The sequence below is a fragment of the Lathamus discolor genome, chromosome 4, assembly GCF_037157495.1.
Source record: "Lathamus discolor isolate bLatDis1 chromosome 4, bLatDis1.hap1, whole genome shotgun sequence".
Classification (NCBI taxonomy): Eukaryota; Metazoa; Chordata; class Aves; order Psittaciformes; family Psittacidae; genus Lathamus; species Lathamus discolor.
Window position 1 is genome coordinate 37,227,612 of NC_088887.1, and position 17,799 is coordinate 37,245,410.

The window sequence follows — 17,799 nt, forward strand, 5'->3', positions numbered from 1 at the left end:
TCCTCACCATGTGTGGTACACTACAGTTGTCCAGCCATGACACCCCTTAACTTCTCATTCGCAGCATGAGTTATTCTGAGCCTGTTTGAGGACTTTATACACATCACCAGGGTGAAGTCTTCTACTGCACATGCGAGAAGCCCGAGGCTGCGAAGCCCCAGGGCCACCACTGCCACAGTGACTGGGCAAGCAAGGCATGCCTCGGGCCTGCAGCCCCTCAGAGCCAACGGGACGGCCGCCGGGCGCTGAGCCGCTGAGCGCAGAGTCACCGAGCCCGTGAGGGGAGTGCGGCAAGATGCCCCCCCAAAATGGCGTCCCACCTGCCCTCGCCCCCGCCCTGAGAACTACAGCTCCCACAGTCCCCCGCGGCACCGGGGGACCCGCGCTGCCTGTGACGTCACCCGCCGCCTCGGGGGCAGTCCCAGAGCGCTCCCCGCGCTCTCGCTGCGATGGAGGGGAGGAGATGAGAGCGCCTGCGCTCTGCGTCCCCGCGCGCCGCAGAGAGGGCGGGGCCTCCGCGGCGCGCGGAGAGCGTAGAGTAGCGCGTCCGCCGGTAGCGCAGAGCGGGGTTTGGGGGCGGAGCGAGGCGGTCCCGAGCCGGGCTCCCCTGTCAACACCGGCCAACATGGCGGCGCGGAGGCCCCGCTCCGCCGCAGGTCAGTGAGCTCCCCAAGGGCTCGGGCGCGTCCGCAGGGACGCGTCCCGTCCCGTCCCCTTACGGGAAAGGGGGGTAGGAGGAGGGGGCAGCCCGGTCCCCTGCCGGTGCCGGCCCGCGGGGGCGGGGGAGGGGTGGCCCGGGCTCTGCTCCTCCCCCTTACGTCCCTCCTGCGGCCGGTGGGGGAGGCCGCCTTTGGCGCCTCGCCGTTGGTTCGGCCCCGGCCGGGACCGGGAGGCGGCTGCATCGGTGCTGGTGGCCCCATTTCTGTGTCTCCCCCTGGCCTCCTCAGACCCCTCCCGGGCTTCACGGGAACCCCGCCGAGGATCCCGGAGGCTGCGGAACGGGACCTACGGGGCCCGCTGGGGAGCCTCGGAGCGGTGTCCGTGGCCTCTGTCAGCTCCTCGACTCCTAACGTGCAGCTCTTTAGGTGTATTTGGTATGGCCTTGCCGTGTAACGCCGCTCTGCGCGGGCACAGCTTCGTGTGCTTGGAGAGTGTGCATAATATTGGCCTCTAAGGAACGGGGTATTTTCCATCAGTTGAGAGTTATGAGTCACAGAATGGGTTGGATCATCCAGTTCCAAGCCCCCCTGCCACGGGCAGGGACACATTCCACTAGACCAGGTGCTCAAAGCACCATCCAGCCTGTCCTTGAACAGAGATGGGGCAACAACAGCTTCTCTGGGCAACCTGTGCCAGTATCTCACCACCCTCATAGTGAAGAATTTCTTCTTAATGTATAATATAAATCTTTTCCACACAACATGTTATGCTTGAGTTTGTATTCCACCTTACATGTATTTAATGAACATGGACTTTAATTCGTGCATGCGTATCCATAGAACTGTGATTTAATACATTTTTCATCCAGAAATTTAAAACCATCTCTTCCATTTGATGTTTGAGTGTACGTGGTGTTTTGAATCTCTTAACTTGAAGTTTTAGGATGCCTGTTTTGAAAATGTTGACAGAATTGTACTGCGTATCTGTTTTGCTTATTATGGAAAAGGTACAGAACAGACTGTTTTTGACTTATTAGTGTATGCTAAGGTTTGGCCCTCTGAGGAAGACACTAGGCCAGAAGTTTTCAGTGTCTCAAGGTTTAGGTCTAGCCAGAAGAGATGTGTGTACTTTCTCTTAAGTTAGACATGTTTCATATTGCTAAAGATCATCAAAGCAATTGCAGTAGGTCAAATGAATGCCCTGCATTCTGCGTCTGAAGGCCATCAGCTGCAGGATAGAATCATAGAATAGTTAGGGCTGGAAAGGACTTTAAGATACCTAGTTCCAACCCACCTGCCATAGGCAGGAACACCACACGCTAAACCACGGATGAGCTAAGAAATGCAGGGTAAGCATGTACTGATACTATCAGAATGTTTTTAGTGATTTTCAGCCTAGGACTTCATTAACTATGGCAGTTGCCTTTTGTGTCTGACAGCCCTTGCTGGACCTTTCCCTTCCCCCCCGGTTTAATATTTTCTGTTGTTATTTGGAGTCCGTATCAGCTTTTGGTATCTACAGCATCCTGCAGTAAGCTGTTCCAGCGGTTAGCCAGGGCTTCTGGAGGGTGGGGGTTAAAGGAGAGGAGAGGAAAACTTCCTTTTTTTAACCTTGAGCAGGCTACCTGGTAGTTTCATTGATACCTTTTAGCTCCTGTACTTGCACAGGGAGGAGATTCCTGTTCAACTTTTCACCTTTGACCACTTAATACCAAAACCAGTTCTGTTGATGTTTGGGGGCTTTACATTAATTTACTCTGTAATGGAGAAAAATAACTTTTCTTTTTTTCTTTAGAACATGACAGTGATGACGATTCCTATGAAGTGCTGGATTTAACAGAGTATGCGCGGCGTCACCATTGGTGGAATCGTGTGTTTGGCCGGAATTCAGGACCAATTGTAGAAAAATACTCTGTAGCTACCCAGATTGTCATGGGAGGTGTGACTGGCTGGTAAGGCAGCATCACTTTTCATAACTGTCCCAGACCTTTTACTGTGTTAGAAGATCATTTCCAAGGCTGTTTGAAGCATATGTGTATTTATCTTCTCTAACGGGATTTCCTTTATGATTGATCAAGATTATTCATGTGTGAAGAATTTCTTAACTGGTTACTCTGACTCATCATTCTAAAATGTTTTTGTAGTATTGGTAAAATGCCAGTTATCTAAGGGAACGCCTACCAGTTACTGTGAAAGGGATTTGGGGAAATGTCAGAGCTCTGAAAGTACAAGAAATAAATGGAAAATTACTGCATTTAGCTTTTGTTTGTATGGAAAAGCTTATTTCCTTACTAGTATAGATTTAGAAACCTAGTTATGATATTATAGCTAAGACATATTTTATAGGTAAAAAACTCAGGAAAAAGGAAAAAAAGTGTGGGTGAATATAGTTTCTTTAAAGGCCCCATTTCATAGGGTCTTTATTTCCTCTCTAAATTCAGCTGGAGCCATTTTGAACAAATTAACAGTCTGCTGCTCTCATTTAACTGAAGAGAGATACCACAGTAGAGTTATGCTAAAATAACTGGTGAAAGCCAGACAGTAAAGATGAGAAACTGGGAAATGTGGTCACAGCCTTAGCAGCTGTGTCAAGGTATTTGTTATTTGTCAAAGGTATTTGAATGGTATTGGTCTATTCTAGCATTCTCAAAAAATAAGTTTGGTGAAAAGCAACATTGTGGGAGCATGGTAACTTTCAGAACGGAATTATGCAAGATTTGGAAGATGAAACTAAAAATTAAATTTTCATGACTAGGCTCAAGACAGCTTTGAGGCACATAGGCTTAGCTTTCAGGCTGATTTTTTTTTTTTTTTTCTTCTGTTGCCTTAGAATTATTTTTTAAGTTAGATGTGTATACATAAACTCTGAAGCGTCTAGAGAATCCATAAAAACTGGCACATTAAAGGATCTGGAAACTGTATATTTCAGCATCTGTAGATGCATATACCTCTGTATAATTCATGTATATAAATACAAATTCACTATGCATATGTAGGGGGAAAAACGTTCCCCTCTTTGTGTGGGCTGGTGCGGGGCACGGATCAGATGCTAGCAGAGTTGTCTATAGAAGTCATGGAACCATCATCCTTGAAAACGTTCATCACTTTCCTGAGTTCAGTCAGGAATCCTGATCAACCTGATTTAGTTTGGAGGTTGGATCAGACTTTGCAGCTGGCCCAGTTTTGGGAAGGCAGCTGGACTAGATGACCTCCAGAGGTCCTTTCCTGCCCAAACTATTCCATGATATTGATGTCTGTGCTGTTCTGTATTTGATGTGGAAGTGTTTGGAGACTGTGAAGAAGATAATTAATTTTCTTCTTGCCTTGATTCATTAAAAATAGACTAAGGCCATGTCCCAGTAGAGGGCCCCTGCTGATTTTAACTCTTGTGAAAGGGTTGTAACTTCTTTTTACCTAAGATATTTAAGTTATGGGTTGTGTAGTTAATATAAATGATGGTATAATATGCTTACATTTCATTTGGGAACAGTTATAATGACCCTTTTATATTTTTACGTTGTGCTTTAATAACACACTACGTTTAGTAGCGGCATAGCTTCTGTGTAAAGACAAGGTCCGGAGATCTCAAGCTAACTTTAAAGGGGCCATAAGACAGCCCTGAACTAGCAACCATTACTGACGCTGACTTGTGTTAGACATTATTAATTAAAAATTGTTTTTATTAAATATTCTGAATTTAAAATTTAGAGATGTGGAATTATATATTTGCTTTGTTAAATATCAAAATAGTAATAGTTGTAGTTAGTAATATTGGAGTATGGCATTGTTCAGCAGACAACTTCATTGGACTCGTTTTTTTTCTTTTGTATTTTGTTCTCCTAAGGTGTGCGGGATTTTTGTTCCAGAAAGTTGGAAAGCTTGCAGCAACTGCAGTAGGTGGTGGCTTTCTTCTGCTTCAAGTATGTAGCTTTTCATACTTTGTAAGTTGGCAAATACTATTTACTAAACAATAACACAGCTGTTGGGCAAAATTTAATTAGGTAGGCTTCTTATCTACTTTATCGTTTTAGTCTTATCAGTCAAAAACTTCTATTTCAGCTGGAATATTGTTTACAAACGAGACATTTGTGAAAAATCAGTGGTAAATCAGAACCTACTCTGTTCTGTAAAATAGTTTGCAGTAAGCCAAAAGAAATGTCTGTGCAGAAACTGAAATGCTGTGTGTGATTCAGTACTGCCAGATTAGAGGGACTGCCTGTAAACCTGTGGGAGATCAAGTAATTTAAGCTGTGTTTATTTTAAATAGATACGAGAATTTTATTGGTGCTTTAGAAGGAGCAGGGTTTTTTTGCAGTTGCTTGGAAGGCTTGCTCTGGTCCTGTTTTGAAGCCCTGTTTTTCCCTTTTTTCGCCATGCTGTATTTACTAGTTATATGTGTTGAGCCTCTGAAGGTTTTTCTGATAGCTTCATTGCATTCCTCTGTTCAATTACGTTTCAAGTCCAAAACTCTTTAATGATGTTATCTAGCATGACCATTTGCATTTTTCATCAGATACTGTGGTTAGGAACATATTTCCAAAAAGGCTGCAAATTAGATGATGAAACTTTAAGTGAAGGAGAATTTCATATATCCTTCTGTAAGATGCCAAGTAATTCTTAATGGTTTTTACTGGTGTTTTTAATACCTTAATACCTGTAAGCCTGTAATTTTTCCTCAGATCATTCGAGAGGAAATAAACTGGTGCCTGCTTAGGTTCAATAACACACAGCTTTTTTTGAGACAGGATGTTAAAAGATACATATAAATTCTTTCCAACATCACCCTGGAGGATTTCTGAAAGGCATATCCCACTTTTAGTTACTCCTTTGGTTGTAATGGCTCTTGCAGTCAACCGTTGATCAGGAAGTCTTGGGAAGTACCTCTGATTGCTGCTGTACAATGCACCTAGGTGTCACAGGTGTTTGAAGAACTTCCTTCATGATGGTGTTTTCTACTGGTTTGTTTTTTTAAAACCACATGCTAAACATATAACTGAACTGGAACATTCTACGTGAGAATGTATGCTCTTGGAACCATTTGGTTTAAGATGCTTTAAACAAACATAAAGTGTATTTTATTTTGAATTACACAAAAGCAAGCATCAACAACAATGTAAAAAGTCAAAGAAAAATAGTCTTGATATGAAGTTTTGTAGTATTAGCATTAGTTCTACTTCACCATTGTGCACTGATGACCTTTTTAAATCTCTTGGAAGTCACTGGTTATTTGGCTTGTACCTAAACATAGTGATGAATTTTACAGGAGTGTTGAATCTGTAAATGGTTTAGACTTACCCAGATAAAAAATTTTGGCAAAATATGCTATGCCAGCAAATGAATCAATGTGATGGAGAACTCTGGACTTTTTTAGCTTATAATGTGTATTTCTGGGTCATGAGGGAAGAAGTAAATCTTTATATATATTTATATAGTTATATAATACACACATATATATGCAGTGGATCTTGAAGGACTCATCATCCTTTTCATCTAGCTGACTTGAAGATCTGAATCACTCTTCCATTTTGTAAGCCACTGGTCTTAATTATTTTCATGACAATTCTTATGTGAATACGACTGAAGAGCCTATGGAACAGAGGCCTGGCATCCAGGGACAGCAGGCAGAATGTTGTCTGCAGGCACCTTCTTTAGTATTTCTGACTACAGGAAACTAGAAGGTTAAAACTAAGGCTTATAAAAAAAAAGAAAATGGCTTAAAACACGTTATTTGTGCAATATTTTCACTTGCTGAGCTGTAAAGTTTGGGGAGCTTTCTTGTACACAAGATAGATTTGCTATGTGTTTGAGTGCCTGATTTCTTGGTCGATCTCATTTACAGTGTATCTGAAAAGGAATATTATCCAAGAAGAAAAATGAGTTACATATTTTGATTGAGTTGTCTATATCTTTAATTAAGTAAGATCAGATTCTGTTGGAAAGGAATGAAGTAAATGCCTTGGTCTTTCTTTTTGATTCAAAGCGTTTTGCATTTTAAAGCTGAGTCATAAATTCTGTAGTGTAATTACATTTCTGTAGTCTCTAATTTTTTCATTTAAAGATCATACATCGTGATTTTAATTTCCCTATGAATACATGTTCAGCGTTTCCCCTGAGTGGGCAGAGGAGTGTTTCAGCACATGACTAGAAAGTTTTTTATCTGTAAATTTCTCTGAAGTTGCAGATTGCATTTCAACTGGTGATTGCAATATTGACATTGTAATTAGGCGCTAAAACAAGAAGAACTACAGAAGGGAAGATTCTCAGCTACAGCCTATTCAGTGAAACATTTCAGTTTTCAAAATTAAAAAAAAAAAGGCATTTTGTCTTCAACATGTGATGACTTCATCTCAAGAAATGTAGTAGGAAACTGAAAGCAATGCATTTTTGGAGTGTCAGTTTGTATGAGAAGGAAAAAAGATTTTTTTCCAATTTTGTAACTGGTATAAAGTTTTTCAGTTTTAATACAGACTAAATGAAAACTAGTCTGAGGAACAGAAAAAATGGCATTATGAATTTGCATAGTTCTTAAAAATTAAGATGAGTTATCACGTCTTTGAGCTGGGTATTTTGTCAGCTTGTTTGATCAGTTAACTGTCTTTTTTTATTGAAATAGATGTAGCTCTTCAAACGTGTTGGTGTAAGACCCAGTAGCCATGCACTGCATTGAGGAAATTGTAATTAATTTCTCACAGCAAGTGAGGGATTTTCCTTGTATAACTTTTACTTCATACAGCACAGTTTGGTGAAATCCCAGAGAGTAAGGAAGTATGAGCTCATATGGTTCTGCTATAATGCATTAGCTAAAAACAGTTGTTATTAATGAGTGCCTATTCTCCCTGCGGTTTTAAACTTCTTTATTTTTAATAATGGTTTCATTGCTTTTTGTTCTGCAGTCAACATACAAATTACAGGTTTTCCCTTTGCGTGTTGACTGTTATTTACCCATAAATTAATGTTTTTGTTTGGTTATTTCTGCTTTCATGATATATTTTGCCTCATCCCATTAATATGCCATTGATGAATTCAGTTCTTCCTTAAATTATTTTCTAACTTATGAAAAGTAAATCTTCGGGGTAGGAAAAAAACCCCAAACCACCCCCTCCACCCCCCCCCCCCCCAAAAAAAAAAAAGAAAAAGAAACAAAATAAACTCTTGAGACATCCTTAGCTATGTTTTGTACAGGTGTTTGTTGATACCATGCTATGATGATGATGTGGCATTTCAGTCAAGTGGGGAGAGAACAACGTGCTTCTGAGGGTAGGGACCTCCTGAGGAAGAGTTATACTCAGTTTTGCGTTGAATATCCCATTTGACAGTTGATGTGTGCATACTTTGAGAGAACATTTAATGGAATGCCAAAGCAAATGGTAGTTGGAAAGTTAGCCTTCTCTTTCTGGCAGGTTTTGACATGAAATGGAGGGGCATGGGTTTTCTGGAGTAGTATGCCAGCAGATGATGGCTGAAGATACAGCCTCTACCATTTAACTCTTTGTCCTGGGTTCAGCAGTAGCAGTCATATTTCTCCTAAGTAGCTGGTGCAGTGCTGTGTTTTTGACTTTCAGCCTTGGGAACAGCACTGATAACACCAATGTTTTTAGTTGTTGCTAAGTCCTGTTTACTCTGACCAAGGACTTCCTGAGTCTCGTGCTCTGCCAGGGACAAGAAGAAGCTGGGAGGAAAAAGAGACAGGACACCTGTCCTGGGTTCAGCAGTAGCAGTCATTTTTCTCCTTCTTAGTAGCTGGTGCAGCGCTGTGTTTTCACTTTCGGCCTGGGAATGGGGCTGATAACAAATGTTTTAGTCTGACCAAGGACTTTCTGAGCCTCACGCTCTGCCAGGGAGGAGGGAAAGCTGGGAGGAAGCGGGAACAGGACACCTGACCCAAACTGACCAAAGAGGTATTCCATACCACAGCACGTCATGCCCAGGATGTAACAGAGAGTTACCCTGGAAGGGCTGGGGGGACTGCAGGGTTTGGATGAGGTATCAGTTGGTGCTTGGTTGGGTGGGGTGGGGCGAGTTATCGGTAGGCTGGTGTTGAGGTGTTGTATTCTTTCCACTCGTTATTTCCTTTATCATTATTATTATTGGTGGTAGCAGTAGTGATTTGCATCATATCTTAGTTACTAAACTATTCTTATCTGAGTCTGTGGGAGCTGCATTCTTTTTGATTCTCCTCTCCATCCCTCCAGGAGTAGAGGGAGGGAAAGAAGAGGGGGAGTGAGTGAACGAGCTGTGTGACTTTGTTTAAACCACAACAACACCTGACCCAAACTACCAAAAGGGGTATTCCATACCACAGCACATCATGCCCTGTATATAAACTGGGGGCAGTTACCCGGAAGGGCTAGATTGCTGCTTGGGTCAGGCTGGGTATCAGTCAGCGGGTGGTGAGCGGTTGTATTCTCTTCCGTTGTTATTTCCCTTATCATTATTGTTATTGGTGGTAGCAGTAGTGGTTTGTGTTATACCTTAGTCACTGGACTGTTCTTCTCTCGACCCGTGGGACTAACATTCTTTTGATTCTCCTCCCCATCCCTCTGGGAGCAGGGGGAGTGAGCCAGCGGGTGCGTGGTTCTGAGTTACCGGCTGGGCTTAAACCATGACACTCTTACAAAAAGTGTTGTATTATTTCTCAGTCCCTCCTTATCTTTGTATATTTAAGTAGAGACTTGTCAGATCAGTTCTGGAAACTGGTTGAGTGTGATGGGGATTGCTACCTATCTGAATAACAGAAAATACCTTAAAAGCATACATGGCTTCTGTGTGCTGTGCAAGCAGCTGAGCACAGGGAGCTCACACATACCTTCTGGGTTTGTTGGGCTATTTGATATTGAAAGATTTTGTCTTTGACAAAATTAAAAGTCTTTTGTCCCATCTTGCCATATAAATTTTTATTCTTAGACATTTGTTACTTATTACCCCCAAAATGAGGTCTTCCCTTTTACATTCTGTGTTCTTTGATTTGTGTAGAGAAAGATGTACATATTTCTAGTATTCCTGCATTGATGTATTTTTTTTTAGGAGTTTTGTTTTGAATTCAGCCAAAATCTGTCTGACACTTGTTTCCTTTTAGTTTTTTTCAGGATCATGAAATTCTAATTTGTGGTGAAGTACATTGCTTAAGTATTGTGACTGTTTGTAAAATAAGATAGTCTACTTCCAGTTATTTGGTAGAAAAAAACTATGTGAAAGTCAAAATTTAGTGCCTGTAAGCAATGCGAAACATTCCTTTTTATGCCAAACCTAATAAATTGCATAATTAAACATCTTAGGTTTATATATTAGTAAATATATTATTATTTCTATTAAATATTATTATGTATTATTAAATATATAGATAAATATTTAAAGTTCCACAGAAGTTCATTATGTGTGACTTGTATTTACCAATTGTACCATTTGCATAGAACTCTGTGACATAAGTTTCACATGTATTTGCCAAACATGACCTGAAGGAGGACCTGAGACATCTCATTCTTCATAAAGAGTGTTTTGTATAACGGCCATTTATCTGTAGTTAGTGGTCTATATCTGTTTGTCTTAGTAGTTAAAATAAGCAGTAATCTTTGAATTTATTTTTCCCCTCTATTTTTTTTCCCAATTAATGAGTGTTTAGTTGTTCTCTAAGCATGCATAATTGCGTGATTTTGATACTTTTCTTAAGGTATGCTCTTATTTAAACATGCATTTCTTCTGTAACTTGGTTTAAGAAAATTGGTGGGAATGTCAGTGTTGGTCAAGTAACAGAACATCTATCTTTGTTCCCAGATCAAATCTTCATAAGAGAAATAAGGCAAAGGGGATGATGGTTAAATGTACTAAAAGTGTCATGGATGTTGTTTAAGCATTTTGGGAGTTTGAGTGTGAATTGGCATGAACAGTCCCTCAAAAGTTATCCACTTGTTCACAGGTCATGCATTTTTCCTACTTGCTGGCTTTGTTTTGTAGAAAGTATGTGATTTCTTTTGCATCAAATACTTTTTTTTTTTTTTGTTGTTGGACAGTTTAAATGATGTAGGATAAAATAATACAGTTTTCAGTATTTCTTAGGATGAGTCTGATTAGCCCCAGATAGCTGGTCACAAGTAAGAATTCCACAGTTCTGAAGGAAGCTGAAACGAAACAGTTCTTTCATTGTTGTCCTGTGAAAGCACCTTTCTTACAATTAAAGTTACAGTAAATGCTGAAGGTAAAACATTGTTAGTTAAAGTTTTTATAACTAGAGAGAACTGGCAACAAGAGAGTCTAGTGAACTTTGCCATTGCTTGTTCTAATCTGAACTGTTGTTACTGTGGAAAATATTACTGTTTGAGGCAGAGTAGCTGCTGTAATTGGAACAATATTTTAAAAACCTTTGTAGACACTAAGATACTGTATTTTGACTCATTAAATGCTAACTACAACTGTACTAAATACCCTCTACTTTCCTAGATCGCTAGTCATAGTGGATACGTACAAGTTGACTGGAAGAGAGTTGAAAAAGATGTAAACAAAGCAAAAAAGCAGTTAAAAAAGCGTGCGAATAAGGCAGCACCTGAAATCAATACTCTAATTGAAGAGGTGAGTCTGAGGTGAAAACCTGTTTTCTACCAGCCAGTTTTTCTTACCTTCTGCTAGAGGTGGTGATTAATTGAAATTGCAGGTGCAAAACTGGAAGGCAACCGAATTGTCTGGCTTTATACTTTATTAAAAGTTAACCTAGTTTTCTGTTTTGTTCATACTTAAAAATGACACAAAGCCCTCAAAGCGTTTCTACAGCTGATACAGCTTAGGGACTGCCATTGGCTTTGCTATTTAGTCCCTCTGGAGTCTGGGCTAGTAAGAAAGCCAGTAAGATCATGACATGGTAAAAAGTTGAGGGTGTTGTGGCTAAAACATGGCAGCTACAAAAACAAAAAACACATCATCTTAGACTGCTGATAACAGAATTACTTGGTTAGAAAAGACTGACCTTTCTTCCTGGAGTAAAGCTCTAACTACTTTGTAAGTAGAGTTGTGGTTTTTAATCTCATTTTCGTACAGTTCAAAGAATATCTGTCTTCAGAATCTGTCAGTTACATACTATGTTGAAAAGATAGCCTCTGATACTGATCAGTGTCACTGGGGCTATTTCATTCTGTCGTTCGAAGACTTTAATAATTTTATCTTTTTTTATCTTTTTTAAAAATAGTGTGCTTAGCCTGTTTTTAACCTATTTTCACATCTTGTACAAGTGATCCAAGTTTCTTTCTCAGTAACTACAAATCCTGACTTAGAATATGCTACAGACAGTGTAACAGGAGCCATGCTAGCACACTGTAATTAGGAGTTCCAACATCTCAGGTTTAAACTGTTTGGAGTTACATATAGGTTGGTAAAACTTACTGTGAATTTTAATGTGAATGTGAAGTAGAAGTTCAAGAAAGGTAGGGGGTTTTTTTGCTGCTTCTATACCCTAAATAGCTTAACCGGTCTTTCTCCATTGCCTTGCAGAAATGGGTGGGACAGGATGGAGATTTTCTGTTTTTTTTTCCCCAAACTCACATTGTATTACTTTCTTCTAATTGCATATTATTAGCCAATCCAAAGTGTTTGAAGTGGAGGATGTATGAAATATCACATTTGATGTAACGTGTTATATTCTGTGCTATTGCTTCACGACATATTTTGCACAAATGTTGTCATACATAAGTGTGCTTCATAGGATTAGGTTGTTAGGAAGCTGGCTTATAATGGAGTGAGGTGTGTTTCTTTTCCAAGGATCTAATCTTCCAAAAAAGACTAGATTAAAATGAAGTCACGATTAAAATGGCAGTCATGGTGGTGCTCATGCTTTTTTGCCAAGGGAGTTTGCAAAGCATCTGCGTTGTTTTAATCAAAACAAAGGTGGTATTGGCATGAAATTGTTATGACAATTCCTCTGTATTTTGACTTTCAAAATGCTAGCTGTATATTATATTTATTGTTAAAGACAGACAAGAGTCAGTTTTCGCTCCATTGCTGCCAGCAGTCGCCACTAAGCTTTGTGTGTTTTTAAACATACTGTTTCCCTAACCCTTTCCCCCCAGTCCCTCCCCAATTTCAGTATTTTAATTAACTTGGTTCTTTACAAATATTATTTTTCTTTTCAGTCAACAGAATTTATCAAACAGAACATTGTGGTGTCCAGTGGGTTTGTTGGAGGCTTTTTGTTGGGCCTGGCATCGTAAGGACCTGAACAGTCTCTTCCTGGTGGTATTCATGTCAGTGAAGAACAATTGTGGTGACATGCTCTCTTAAAGCAGAGGGGTTCACTGGGCCTTCCGGAGCAAGATGAGTGGACTATCTAGACAACGCAGAAGCTTTTACATTTCAGGCTTTTGCCTCTTGAAGCTTGGCAAAACTAGGATGTGCTGAAAAACTCTGCAGTGTGCTCATTAAACAATTTCTGGGCAAAACTGGTTCATCATCATCATGACTCTTTTTATCTGTGACCTTTCAAGATCTAGCATTTTTTAAAATGTTATTCTTGGAATATAGATATGCAACCATACTGTAAGAAAGAAAGCTCCATTTCTATGGTTTTGGTTAATAACTGTTTATTTTTAAAGTATTTTTCTTCATGCTGTAGTAGATAATACCAATGACTACATAATATATATGATATTGTAGTTTCAGCCTCATGGCTGTCTTTGTTCTTTAGAAATCACTGCAATAATCATCAATCTGTAATACCTTTTTACAGAGTATTAAATAACAGAGGATCATGAGCTTATTAAAGGTGAAAATTAACTTTGACTCTGGCCTTTGTATACATAGGAAATAAGAAAGTCTCGTGTTTATACACTGCAGGCATCTGGTAGGCATATTTGCAAATATAACTGATATTTGTGTGCTAAGCAAATGTGTATATGTTCTTTTTCCTAGATGCGTAGACACACGTTGATTCATTGATGAAACTGTAGTACACAGATAACTGCACTCAGTAAACAACAGAGACTGTTTCAGACTTCAGTTGGTGAGGTGAAGAGGTGAGGCTTCTGCCCAAGCACTTTGCGAGAGCCAGGACTTTGTAGAGCTTCACAGGGTGTGCGTACCGAGTGCCTTGAATGAACTGAGGGCTGCTCTGGGAGTCTGTGGTAGCTGGAAATGATCCTCACTTTCACATTCACCTCTATTGTCACTGTGTTCTCCGCAACTGGGTGTAATGTTTGGGTTTTTTTTACAGTTGTCACTTAATTTGACTTTCACTGTCTAGGGTGTAAGCTGTGGAAAAACGAGGGTACAGGCTGGCTTCAGTTAGCTTATTGGAAGAGTGTTTCTTTGGAAGTATGGGAAAGCAAATGAGACTTTATCTGCTCAGTGTGTTTGCTGCCTCCACCTTTGATGGATCAAAGCAGGAAGTGGATTCTGAAGGAGATGGGAAGCATAACTCTGGATGGACTGAAAAATTTATTCTCAAGTAGTTTTTCAAGGTGGCTTTAGTAATTTTTTTACTAGGTTATTCTAAAGAATTTGGAATTCCAAACAAAGGCTGAATTCCTTTTTCTGTTTTCGAACTTGTGAACCTTTTAGTCGTTTAGTCTCTACCCAAGAAGGACTGTTTGCTCTGCCCCGCTTTCTCCAATTTTATCCATTAACCAGTAGGTTAATGTGAAATGGAGTCTCTCTCATGCAGGCTCTGTGGGCTCATGTTTGCATATCTGAGCAGCACTAGTGATTCATTAGCATCAAATGGATGGATGGATGTGAACTTTGGATGTACAGGACATGAGACAAACATCCATCATCTTGGCATTTGACATAGTAACTCAGCATATGCTTAGATTAATGCATCTGTGGACTTCAGAGCTCTGTATTGTATGTTGAGTTCATATATGCATGTTTGTGGCCAAGGTGAGTAACTTACGAAGCATGTCATGTGTCTGTGATGTTTAAGAGTTTAATTAATCTAAGGACTGTTAAAGATTTCTGAAAATAAAATTCCTGCTTCCTCCCAACCAAACCTTCAAGTGCAAGGAGCGTGAATGGCCACAAATAACATGTTAGCATCCTAAATACTTTGGTTTCAGGTGAATATCTAAAGCTAGGTAAACTCAGTTGTTGCAGTTTATGAGAAGCCCAAGGAGGAATGTGCCTGCTATGTCATTTGGGATTTAAAGAAAAATTAAGATGAAAGTGTTAAAGCATGAAAGCTTCTTTTCCTTAGTGTTCAGTCCAAGGAATAATGGGAAGGTAACCCGTCAGCTCTCTTCGCTGCTGAAGCTAATGGGCTTTTGGCATGTCAGAAGAGTTGCTGGAGCCAACTGACATGAGTCACCTGCCCTGACTGGAGTGAACTGGAGTGTTCTGAAGAGCTTTAGGAAAAAAGTGGCCACCTCAGTAGCATGAACCTGTAAATTTGCATTTTTAAGGAGTCCACTCTGAAAGGATTTCAAGGCAGTATCTTTTACTGTGCTTGTTAAAAAGGCTTCTTGTGATGTACTTCAGAGTATAATGTCTTTAAACTAGAAGAAGGTAGACATTAGATTGTAGGAATAAATTCTTCTTTGTGAGGGTGGTGAGGCACTGGCACAGGTTGCCCAGAGAAGTTTTGGCTGCCCCGTCGCTGGCAGTGCTCAAGGCCAAGCTGGATGGGGCTCAGAGCAACCTGGTCTAGTGGAGGGTGTCCCTGTCCATGGCAGGGGGTTGGAACCAGATGGTCTTTAAGGTCCCTTCCAACCAAAACCATTGTGTGATTCTATGATAGGCAAAAGTAGAATTTAAAAAACAAAATAAAAATACCCAAAACCACAACAACAAGAAAAAACAAAAACAACCAAAAAAAACCCAACCAAAACCAAACAAGAAAACAGCTTATCTAGCAGTAGGCAAGACTGACTTCCACAGAGGAAAGTTGTTCTGCTTTCTGTTGCTGGTATCTGAGACTTAGTAAGGCAATGAATAAAGAGCTGATTGAATTAATTATATTTGAGGGTTTAATTTTTTTCCAAGCTTTCCGAATGAGACTGTTCTACATGGGAAAGTGTCTGAGGGGCAAAAAAAGGACAGAGAAATCATATAATTGAAAAGGTGAGTGCTAATGGTTTGTATCAGGCTTTCTGCTGGCACAGAAAGACTTGCGAAGTTCTCCAGTATATTTCCTTAGGTTCATGAGGTAGAGGGGATGCTACCTACAATGACAGCTGGACCTGATAAGGTTTGGGCATGGTGGACTAGCCAACTTTGCTAAATGTAAAGTGCCAGGATAAATAAATGCAGTATTTCCTTGCAAATACCTGAGATTTGATATGTGTAAGTTCAGAACTGTCACTGTACGTAGGGGAATGCTCTATAAAGTTACAGTCAAATTGATGGGATTACTGAGAATGGAATGGAGCATAGCAGAACTACTGAGTTTCTGGTGGCAAGTTCTCTGGAATGATTTTGAAGTTAGTCTAAGAAGATTCAGAGAAGGGAGAAATAAAGATTGAAGAAAATGTATTTGAAGAGCATTTTTGGGAAAAACCCAAAGAATTTTAGAAAGCAGATGATTAAGAAGTGTTAGAAATATGTAAGTTAATGGCAGGCTGAGGCAGCATTTCTATGGCTTTTACTGTACAGCTGAAGAACTTTACTGAAGGGTGGAAAACATGAACCTAGCACAAGAGAGCTTTTCAAATAACACCTAATCGGTCCATGGAACTCTTTTCTCCTGAAATCAAGGAACAGGCTGCATTCAGGGAAGGATGGGGCAACATTGAGCTAAATTGCAGGAGTGCTCAGTTTTACCTAAAGGTACAAGAAAATCAACATCAGGTTTTGCTGGCTGTGGTTAATACTGCTTGGTGAAGTTCAAGGCAGAATGATTCTAGTGATTGGATTGTCCTACCTTTGTCTTCCACAGGCTTGTGGGTTTTTTTTTTCCCTCTCAAACAGTTCTTAGCAATCACTTCTCAAATGCTAAGCTAAACAATTGACTAAGGCATACCACATATTCCTCTGTAGTGAGCAATTGTTAGAAGTTTACTGGAGAATGGGTTTGGGGAGAGAGGTTTGGTAATAAATCATCTACTTGTTCTGTATGACCTTAATGGGATAATACATTTTCTGAAATTACTTCTTTCCAGTTAAAGCAGGACTGGGCAATAAGCTTTAATTAGGAGTGAGATGCCTGGTTGTTCAAAACCTGTGTGATCTTATTACTGAATTTTAAGAGGGCAGAATTTGGCTAAGTCTTTGAAGGCTGTTTCTGTTCTAGCAGCCAGACTGAAAATTGAAATGTTATAAAGATACAGCTGCCTCCTCAATTCAACTGCGTTGGTCAGGAGATCTTAGGAAGGGGGGATGCATGCAGAGTAAGATGGAGAAGTCAACACTGTAACTCAAAACTGATGTCTGTGCAGATTTCATAACATACATGACATACAGTGAAGTGAAGAAGCATCAGTAATGCCTCCTCCTAACCTCTTGAAAATTGTTGGAAATCTGTAAGAATTGGTTTAAAAAACTTGCACTTTTACCGTATGCAGCTGCTTGTACTGTGGTCTGTAGGTGATAGTGGGAAAAGATAACGTTTGTCCAAATTCAGCACAAGTGGAACGATGTGACATTTTGGAACGGAGACTGGTGATAAAAAAACCCTGAGTTTTGGTCACTCTAGGACTGTTCACAGGGTAGGTTGGTGGTGGAGCAGAAGGATTAGAATCCAACCTGCCAAGATTAGGAGGTGTGATCCTCTCTTGTATTTTGTATCACAGTTCAAAAATTCAGACAGGAAGGATAAGCTAAAGAGCTGTTTTCCCCTGTTCTGACTGGGAGGCAGGTCTGATGCAATGTGGCGATGTCACCCTACTGGGACATATGGAAAAGCTGATGTTTGTGATTTTGGGGGCAATCTGGGAGGTGAACCGTGGGCTTTTAGTTACTGGGACAGCAGGCATGCATCAGGACCTGTAAGACTGGAAGCCAATTTCAATTAAGATAATTGTGGGGTAAGGCTGCACAAGGCATCTAGTGCTGATCCAGCACAGCCTGAAACCTCAGTCGTGTTTGGCTCCACATTCAAGCTAAGAGGCTGTCTAAATCTTGGAGTGCTGAGGTGTAGAGATGAAGCTGGCGACTGCATTCAGTTACCTCTTCCTGGGAAACTTCTGGGTCCTAGACTAGTACCCTGCCTACCAATATAAGGTATTTTGGG

The 17,799-nt window shown here is 40.4% G+C and overlaps 1 protein-coding gene across 3 annotated transcripts; it reads left to right on the forward strand.

The window, feature by feature from the left end:
• The first annotated feature begins 412 nt into the window (after positions 1–412).
• On the forward strand, positions 413–14,625 carry FUNDC1 (FUN14 domain containing 1). 3 transcript variants are annotated; one of them, XM_065677085.1, is made up of 5 exons: positions 413–656; positions 2,455–2,611; positions 4,504–4,600; positions 11,094–11,222; positions 13,548–14,625. In XM_065677085.1, the coding sequence occupies exons 1-5, from the start codon at positions 464–466 to the stop codon at positions 13,572–13,574; spliced, it is 603 nt and encodes a 200-aa protein (XP_065533157.1). In that variant the 5' UTR covers positions 413–463; the 3' UTR covers positions 13,575–14,625. The 3 variants fall into 3 exon arrangements, with proteins under 3 accessions (XP_065533157.1, XP_065533155.1, XP_065533156.1); XM_065677083.1 differs by lacking the exon at positions 13,548–14,625 and adding an exon at positions 12,773–13,418 and having other exon boundaries at positions 421–656; XM_065677084.1 differs by lacking the exon at positions 13,548–14,625 and adding an exon at positions 12,773–13,418 and having other exon boundaries at positions 424–656; positions 4,504–4,579.
• Positions 14,626–17,799: the final 3,174 nt, after the last annotated feature.